This window comes from Haliotis rufescens, unplaced genomic scaffold (genome assembly GCF_023055435.1).
Source record: "Haliotis rufescens isolate VD_foot unplaced genomic scaffold, xgHalRufe1.0.p SCAF_107, whole genome shotgun sequence".
In the NCBI taxonomy this organism is placed as follows: domain Eukaryota; kingdom Metazoa; phylum Mollusca; class Gastropoda; order Lepetellida; family Haliotidae; genus Haliotis; species Haliotis rufescens.
Window position 1 is genome coordinate 539,070 of NW_025963788.1, and position 10,145 is coordinate 549,214.

General features: G+C 39.5%; 1 protein-coding gene across 1 annotated transcript; it reads left to right on the forward strand.

Moving 5' to 3' along the window:
- Positions 1-4,408: 4,408 nt before the first annotated feature.
- LOC124118646 lies at positions 4,409-9,941 on the forward strand. The gene is made up of 3 exons (XM_046480847.2): positions 4,409-4,925; positions 7,775-7,938; positions 8,214-9,941. Exons 1-3 carry the CDS (start codon positions 4,420-4,422, stop codon positions 8,762-8,764), a joined length of 1,221 nt encoding a protein of 406 aa, XP_046336803.2. The 5' UTR covers positions 4,409-4,419; the 3' UTR covers positions 8,765-9,941.
- The last annotated feature ends 204 nt before the right edge of the window (positions 9,942-10,145 follow it).

Here is a 10,145-nt window from a genome sequence, read left to right on the forward strand (position 1 = left end):
CTACACACGTATAATGTCTCCCTTATATACGAGTAATGTATAACGGTGTGACAAAGTTTGATCATCAAGGTTTGTATCAACTCTTAGGCACGTGGCATAAGGAACATGGGCGGAATTATAAGTAAAACACAGAAGTGTGTTCATGAGGCTCTTGCCTACAAGATATTTGTTTGGATGTAAAATCAGTTAGTATAATTTTTTGAAAGAAAAGATATCCTGCGTAAAATGCACCTATATTAATGAGTGAGTGAGTAGGTCGTGTTTAACGCTGTGAAATTGTGAAAACATCCAGAATTTAAACCCACAATCAGCAGGTCCTTGCAACATAAAGTAGTATGAAGGGGCTTCAAGAGAGTAGGCTAGGGAGTAGAATGTAGGGGCTTCAAGAGAGTAGGCTAGGGAGTAGTATGTAGGGGCTTCAAGAGAGAAGGCTAGGGAGTAGTATGTAGGGACATCAAGAGAGTAGGCTAGGGAGTAGTAGTATGTAGGGGCTTCAAGAGAGTAGGCTAGGGAGTAGTATGTGGCGCTTCGAAGGAATAGGCTAGGAAGAACAGACACGCGTCTCTCACTCAGATCATTGTACCTTCAGGTGACGCCGCCCTTCCCGGGGAGAGTAAGAACAATGTCAGCAATACCCCAACTATATCACCACAGGCTGAATTGAATGTGGATGAGGCAGCCAGTGCACAAAAGCATGCGCAACGTTCCGCTCAACCAGGCACAGCTTCTGAAACCACGTCCGATGTTACAAACAAGAGATACAGAGCAGCACGTCGGGTTTTACAAACGTGAAATAATAGAGCACGTCGGATATTACAAACCTGAAATAATAGAGCACGTCGGATATTACAAGCGTGAAATAATAGAGCACGTCGGATATTACAAACCTGAAATAATGGAGCACGTCGGATATTACAAACGTGAAGTATTGAGAACATCTGATATTACAAACGTGAAGTATTGAGCACCTCGGATATTACAAACGGGAAGTACTGAGCATGTATATGACCACATCATCATTGAAGAGGTTGATTCATTTAACTATCTGAAACTCTACTAATCTTTAAATAAGTGATCACCGGTTCATGAATTCCCAATATACACAAACAAATCGACAGTAAGGTATTACATGCAAATACGTTCACCACCTCATACAAAAAGAAAAAAACCCATAAGAATGATGATTTTAATGCCGGACATATGTCCGTCACGGGAGAGGTATGTATGACACACACAGTAACGCCTGTCACCGCCTGCCTTTATAATGTCTTGTGTGGACAATTTATTCACACACATAGAAATACTCATGTTGTGCTGCGGTCTTAGTGTCAGCTTGTAAACAAGCATAGTACAAATGTGGAGTTATTCATACAGGACAAATATTTCAAGTGTATTTGAAAAGACATTACTGTCAGCTATAATTCGTTTTTAAAACGTTAAACTTCTACCTCTTGAAATGAACAGATATTTAGAAGTGATACCTTTTGATACAAGCAAACCGATGACTTTTTAGTTTCAGTGTGTTCAGTTTCGATGTTTACCACTCACTGTTTACATGTGCTGTGACAACGATGAATCGTTTGTGGAAACATAATAAAGGAAATACATTTGTCACTTGTTGATATGTTGGTCTCTGTAAGTCGCTACTTACTTGTTGTGGCATAGTGAAGTGAAAGTTTCCGAGACATAACAACATTGCAACTATTCGTAAACGTCGCCAATAAAAACACCACTGTGATTTAAAACTGTGTTTAGAATACATATAGATGTAGGGTAGGTTGGCTGAGAGCTGTGTTAGCGATGTTTGCATGTGTGAATGGTGCACCTGCATGGGGTTGTGTCACTTACAACCATGTGATATTTATGTCCCCGCCTCTACTTATATACTACCGGGCAAAAAGAAACTGACCACTTGTAAATAAAGTTGTATCTGAATTAAAGACGATGTGATAAGTTAGAACGTTATCAGAAAACGTTGAAAAAACACGACCTGTGCTCGAATGAAAGTCGCTCTTTGCAGGTGGATTGTCTTGATGCAGCCGTCTTCAACTGGCGTTGTGACCTTTGGTCTTTCTTTGTATCTGGCCTGTTTGCTGATAAGGGCTCAAGTTGCTGCAACGTCAACGGCAGCGACGGCAGCGACGGCAGCGACGGCACTGGGACACATTGCTGGTATCGGAGCTTACCCACCATTCCGTGGAATGGCCTTGACCCCTCTACAAAGTAACCGCGAATTACAATAGGCAAGAAATGTACGTCGGTGGCAGCAGCGTGATTGGGAAAGGGTGCTGTTCACAGATGAAGGACGCTTTAACTCGTTCCGAAATGATGGCCGAGTCCGTGTTTATTGACGTAGGGGAGAGTGACTGGCACATAACTGCATCCAAGATGTGCACCCTTATGGTGGAGGCGGCGTCATGGTATGGGGCGGTATTTGCGGTCAGTGGACAACGAGGCTTGTCATCATCTGTGGGAATGTGCCCAAGATACAGAGATGAAGCGTTGCGACCTGTTGTAATGCCATTCTTACGTGGACAGCCAAGGGGTGCCCTTTTACAGCAGGAAAATGCACGACCTCATACCGCTAGACTTGTTCAACAATACCTACACAACGTTAACGTCAACATATTGCTTTCACCAGCATGTTCACCAAACATGAATCCCATACAGCATTTCTTAGATCTTAGAGCTGTTGAACAAGGCGATAAGTTTACATTGCCCGGTAGAGTATTATTCTCCTGAGCAAAACACATTTTTGACTATGTTGATGAACTTCTGATTTAGCTACGCGAGGTTTTAAGTCATGGCTAAGATACTAGTTAAGTGTTATGCTGGTTCTTCTGCTGTATACTAATAATATATCTACAGACAGAAACGATGTCAGTGTAGGAAATGTACTCATCTACACAGCAATCTACATCATTGGTTATTTATGAATCAATGGGGTCCTAGTTATCATTGAATATGTTTTAGCACATACACACGCGACACATTCCCACCAATAGCAAACTGAACCTAAAACCATTTACTTAATCTTTCAGGTGTGTTCAATGTTTTACATAATCGTTCATAGTTTTCAATGTATCAGTGTGTGGGATATAAACTGCTTGGTAGCCTGTATACTTTGTATCAAATTCAATTATGAAGGTTCATGTTCGTGCATTTCGTTCATACAAATGAACTCAGTGTGTCAAAATGAAAGACCTGGTATTAAAAATATAACATTTTGAATTTTCTAACACCATTATAACATTTCGATAATTATAAATAAATTGTTCGTTTATGTCCCTGTTTCGTATTTGTTTAAAGATTATAAAGTGATATATATTTGATACAAATGTGTGTCTCGTGATATATGTCATTGCACTGATGGTGGTGTCGGTCACATGTCTTACACATCAAGGGTGGTGTAGAGATATTGTCGTAGTTGCTAAATGCGTGCTTTCAATTTTCTTATCGTGCTTTGTACCTTGTACACTTTGTAAGAGCACATAGATATATGTTCGGCTGTTTTGAATTCAGTCCGTTTTGTTAACTTGCAAAGGTGTGTACAACCTAACTTCATAGTTTCTTGAGAACTGTAGCCATAATCCAAGCATTTCATGCGACAAAACAACCTTTGTGCATGTGCTCGTTGATACATGTTTGAGCTCTTAATGATCTCAATTTTAACGATTTTGCTTTGAACGCAATGTGATTGAAATGCAGATACACATACGGCCAATAGTAACATTGTAATCGTCCAATGATGATTCCACATGGGGACACTAAAGGAAACATAAATGAGGTGTGTGTCACATCCATTGACAGTTCCAAAGTCCACAGCAAAGATGAATGGATCATGATGCAATTATGCTGGCACTGTGACTGTTGTCAGCATCAGCCTGGGTCAGATGACATATTCATGACACATTCAGTACAGTGTCGGAGTAAGTAAGTCAATGCTCATCCACTAAAACTACGATCACAGTCATACACTAGTTTTGTTTTGTATTGTCTGTGCCCAACATTACAGAAGCTTGCTTTTTGCTTAGCAGTTTTGTTATGATACATCCATATGAACAAATGAACAAATGTTGAGTAGAAAAAATATAAGGAACTCATCGCAAAATACCTTCCTTCCACATCACCTTTAATACCATGTTTGTTTGTTTGTTTGTTTGCAAAAGTAAAATGTGTTGCGCTTACAAAACACACCAATGAACAGCGCATAGCCACACATATGTTGCTTCATATAATATATATGTTTTGTTGAGGGTTTCTATTTGTCCATTTGGTTTATAAAAACGTAAATAATGAACAACCACATAATCCTGTAACCAATAGCTCTGTAATTACATTAAGATGTACAGAAACGTGTGAACTGGAATTATATGGACAACAGTAATATATTCCTTTTCCTTTCAGACTGCAATCAGAATGGAGAAGGATTTCCTCAAAGGTAAATTCCAGCGTGCTGTCTTTGTCCTGGCAACTGTAGGAGTAATCATCTTATTGACGGTAGCCAGGACTTACCAGCCAGGGACATTTTATCTGCCAGCGATAAAAACCTACTACAAACATGGTACATGTCCAAGTGTACTCAAATATATGGTGGCTGGTTCGTGGGCCACACGTCCTATCACACACAAAGAGGAGGATGAGATTGAAGCCTTTTTACTTCAAGGCCTCTATGCTGTAAATGGAAGTAATAATTTCGAACTGATGGATAAACGATGCGGGAACCTGGGCTACTATCCATGGAAGTCAAGTGAGAGAATGGCAGACTGGACAAGAGCACTGTGTAACCCAAGGGGAAGTAATCCTTGTTGCTATAACAACACGTGTCAGATGAAAACAGTTGAAGAATGTGTCTGTACAGACTGCTATGACCTTCGACCTCAGTTACATGCTGAATATTCGAAATGGATTCCCAACGATAGCAGGTAATAGGGTAGGAATAATTAACCTAATGACTGCTTTGTTCTGTTCCTCTCGAGTAACAATTTCGAGTAACTATTCCGATAAAAATCTGAAGAAATGTCATACAGTGCTCTGTTCTGATTTTAACATGATCACAATTTAAATATTAGTATGTTTGTCATTTACCTGGCCACTTTATCATGCATTGTGACATTGTATAAGCTATAAGTATAAGTATTATGCTGCAAATGTTGGCCTCATGACATATTCAAAGTGCTCTATAACATCGAAATGTCTGCAATGCAAAACGTTAGTTTAACCATCTCACAATCTTCCCAATCCTATAATTCAGGTGAACTACAGAACGTTGTTGCTCTCTTTTCCCATGTAAGGGTTGCCCCAAAGGAAAACCAACGCAGTGTACGGTATATTGTAAGACCAGGGCCTAGAAACGATCTTAGCTAAGATAAATTTTAACAACTTACGTTCAAAGATAAAATATCTTAAGGTGAAGATAACATAGATTTTCGAAACTATCGTAAACACGTCGCAGATCGTTCAGAGTTACAATACCTATCGTAACTCTAACAAGGAACCTATTTGTGTTAGAGATTGAAAAAGCGGGTTTTTTCCCAATGACGTCACGGGGATTTCCCAGCTGCTGACAATAACAACAACATAGATAAGTGACATGGAATTCATGATCACATTGTCAGGTCACATTCTTTACCATGCACATATTTGAGTGACATTCTGTACAATCCTACATGTAGACGTTTTGTTCTTATGATAAATGATGCCATGACTATTGACTACCCGAACACAATTAGCATTCGTGTGCCATGCAATAGTATTTTTCAAAACCAATAAATGTTATAACAATAAGTGTAGTGTTACCACACTTTAGCTATTAGAATTGAAATAATGTGCGAAAAGATACTTCACTATTTTCCCCGTCAAATAGTCCTCTCGTGAGCGCGCATAACTTTATGATATAAACACATCGCGTACAAAGTCAAGGACGAAAGTAAGGGACGTTATTCTAAATGACAATGACGAGACCTTTGATTGAACTGCATATGCGTTCAACATTTAACATGAGTGTTCAAGTCTGATGTTAAGTGATGCATACTGTATATGTTTGTGTTTATTTCCTTGTTAAATCAATAAATACTACACTGTATAGTTAAAAGTCAATTAACCACCCGTCCCACACGATTTTAGATGTAAAAACTTATGCGAAACCTTTATGGTTTTTTTTACATATTTAGATTAATATAATTTTATAAAATGCGAAAATAAAGACTAAAACATTGACACAAATGCAATCCAGAAAATATAACAGCGGAACTCTGCGCGTTATGAAAACTGTAACTTTGAGCAAGGTGTCCCAGGCGATTACAAAGGGAAACCACTCTCAACTAGAGTTTGAACTAAGATTAGCTCCCCCTGAGTTATCAATTAGGTCACGGTCATTACTCTAGCCTGCCGACACCTTCCGTTTTTATCCTTCCCAAATTATCGAAAAGGTATGTTGTCTCACACTTCTACAGCATGGACTCGGATAGAAATATATTGTAAGCTATCGACTCCACAGTTATGTGGATCGCTGTTGCGATTAAGAACATTGTTTACGTGAAATCCTTGATGCGTTCTTCGTGTTTTCGAAGTGTCAATTGAATCACTCAGTTTTACAAAATGAAATGTCAATGTTTGAACGTGAAGCAGACTAATATTTTGGCAAAATATCAAGGGAAAAGTATGCCGCCATCTTGGATGAAGATATAATAAACTGACGACAGGTATGGGGCTATCTTAGATTTACGACAATCTTAAGATAGCTTAGGGCTACGATAGTTTCGAAAATATGCTACGATAGCCTACGATTTCCTCACGATAAATTTATGATAAGTTTAGGGCTACGATCGTTTCGAAAATCTAGGCCCAGTAACAGAGTTTGTCATAGCTACTAGGCATTTGTTATGCAAGTAATACAGGCGCGCATTTAATGTACAGATAAATGTTTTCACATTTGTACCAAGTACATCCTTAAACTTTTTCCTAAAGTGAGAGGGCAATGGAAAATTGGGAACTGACCAATACCAGAATGCTGTTAATTTACATCGTATCAGATCTTCAGGATTCAGCTTGTCCAGATCCAGCTGATGGAGTAGACAGGATTTACCTGTAAATAACACACATCACTTCCAGTGCATTTTTGTCTGAATCTTCACAATACTGTAGTGCAAGCACCAGAGGGTAAGGCAGATTGAACAGACATACATTCGGGATGTAGTGTGTGAAATGTCACACATTCTTCAAACAATGCAAACACCTCGTAACTAGCTTTGCTTTTTGTATAGGCTACACTTGATCATGTAAACATTTATGCATCATTTAGATTGTGACTGATCTTAAAATGATTGTTCACGTGAATGATGACTAAAACCACACTTTCATGGAAACATGCCTCATAATTGTCAGTCGCATTTGTCTGAAGTAGTGAATATGCAAGTGGTAGCTGTCCCAATGACGAATTTCCGGGTTAGAACTGAAGGGTTAGTCTTCACCAACCCGTGCTTGTCATTAGAGGTGATTAACCAAATCGGGTGGTCAGGTCTCGCTGACATCGTATCCCAAATGCGGAGATAGATACTCACGATTTCCATCACTGGATTGTCTGATTCAGACGAACTTCAGCTATTTTTATTATGGTGATCAGTTAGTCACTTGGGGCAATACAAAACGTTCGCTGGTGATGCCGAAGGCCTGGACAGCTACTTTAAAATTTTAACATTTGCCTACCACTATAAATGGACATTAGGTAACTCTGATGGTCCTTACAGTAGTGATCAGGATCTGTTTTTGTCAGATGTCAAATGAAAACATTTTCACCCAACGCTGCCTGTGAGCTGCTCCGGGGAGGCACCTATCACTTCTATGGGGACTCCATTGTCAGAATGGTGTTTCTGGCCCTCATCATCATACTCAAGGGAGATAAGCAATATGGCGGACTTCGATCCGATGCACCTGCTGGTATGTAAGCCTTTTTCTTCTGTTCAATGATTCAATCATGCATAAGGAGAAACGATATTGTACCTCCATGGTGCCTTTACTCAATATTGATGAATTAGAACTTACGATTTTTGTTCATACATAATCAACTGTAAATTTGGATTGTAAGCAACCTACACAGTGAGTTTCATATTTCATAAAAAAATAACATTGGGTTAGGAGAAATGAACTGAGCACATAACAGTTTAAAGTCCTACCAAATCAAGCCAACCTGACACATGTTTATTTCTTTACAGACATTAAGAAAAGATGTAATGGGATGTATGTCTTTCCAACCCGTAACTGTCGAGCGTATTTGGACTACACTCCGAAACTCTGCAACGGAACGGTAACACTGCTCTTCCGTCATTATCCACAGAGTAACGACGTTCCTAAGATGAGGCAAGATGTTAAACTGGTTCTTGGAAAACCAAAGTCTATTATATTCTTTGGCGCTGGCTCATGGCAGCAATTTGATCGCCGAGCTATGAAGAAATATTCCTTGGCTGTAATCACCTTACTTAAGAATGAAACCTGGCCAAAGTTGATATGGTCAGGGTTTCATTATTTCGGCCTCTGGCATAGACAAGTTGTATCAACTTCAGACAATGAACACGCTGAACCCTTCAACAGATATATGGAGGACCTGGTGGGAAGGTTCAATGTACCCGTGTTTGATACCTTCAACATGACTAAAGGAGTGAGGAGTGTGGATGGCGTGCACTACGGCCCTGGGGTCAACTTTGTTAAAGCTCAGATATTCTTGAATTATATTTTAGAATTACAACGTCACGCAATGTGGACTTGACACAAGCCTCGATTATTCGAGTCTTCGAGTTATTCGAGTTATAAGAAGCTCAAAGTACACTGCAAAGAAGAAAACGTCGTTTCCTTCCGTATATGGTCATTGGACGGAAAAACTACCCTTTTGGACGCTTTCAAACAATAATTTTTCCGTCCAAATAACTTTGTTATTTGACATCGGAATTTACTCGGAGAGAATGATATCATCAAGCAGCAGCGTCTACTGGTATTCTACCACTTAAATGTCATTGCTCTGTTCTCACGTGTCATATTACAGGCCGGAGTTTGACTCTGTACTCGTAGCGCTTAGTGGAAGTGCTGAATTCAATCGATCTGCACGTGCGATTGTTTAGTGCCTTGTTCAAATTTTCCGTTCAGTGCATGTGCGATTTTGCGTATTGTTTTCTAGAATTTAGGTCACCACTATTTGACAGTGATTAATAAACACAATCTCATGATAAGGTCGGAGTCGTATAATCTCGCTTATATTTATTACATGTACTTGATCGGCAGGCATTTCTCATTAATTAGTTCAATGATAATGGTGAAAATTTTAATCACAATATTTAGGAGAGTGCAAGGCTCAGGAACAGCTGAGTATAGGAAAAGCATAAAAAACTTACGCAAGTTATATAACCATCAAATACGCAAACCAATATAAACCTGATTAAATTGCCGGCTTCCACAACTGCTTTTTGTAGAAGGTGAACTTGGAGTACATTGACAGATATGATATGCATATATATTTTTCAAATATTCCTTGGAATTGAGGAAACTGCTTATTAATAGTTTTAAGGTTCACATAAACATGCACAGCTACACCACTAGTTTGTCATTCATAATAACGGGTCAGTTTTCAATCTTGTACTGACTTACTCTGGTGTTACACCCCATTTGTTACTGTTTCTTACATAAAGAGCACAGCTCCGTGACAGTCCATACCACTTGAGATGAAAATGATGTTCCCCAACCAAGTAAATGAATTAATGAATGTCTAACGCCACAGTCAATCAAAGACACAACAAAATGCCTTGTTTGCTGACACTGATCGACCAGGTGGATCCACATTTAATCCACTCTGTGGACATTCCGGGTAACGAAAAGGCCCCCATTTACCGGGGAATCACTGGCTACCTATAGAGAATTATTATTATTATTCATACGCTATTCCCTCCCAAAACACCGTCCCGCTCAAGTTGACTCTCTTCCTGCTTAAATCAATCAGCTATGCCGCCCCCCCCCCCCCCCCCCCACACACACACCTCCACCCCACCCCCACCCCCTTCCAATAAAGACATTTAATAGTTACACAGTTAAGGAGACGCTTGCAACTTTATTACATTTAATCAAATGATTCCAACAGCGCAACTGCTCACAAGAAGCTG

Coding starts and splice junctions, on each gene's coding strand:
- LOC124118646 (XM_046480847.2), top strand. CDS start 4,420: ATGGAGAAGGATTTCCTCAAAGGTAAATTCCAGCGTGCTGTCTTTGTC. Junction 4,926..7,774: donor TGGATTCCCAACGATAGCAG/GTAATAGGGTAG, acceptor TGTTTTTGTCAG/ATGTCAAATGAAAACATTTT. Junction 7,939..8,213: donor TCGATCCGATGCACCTGCTG/GTATGTAAGCCT, acceptor ATTTCTTTACAG/ACATTAAGAAAAGATGTAAT.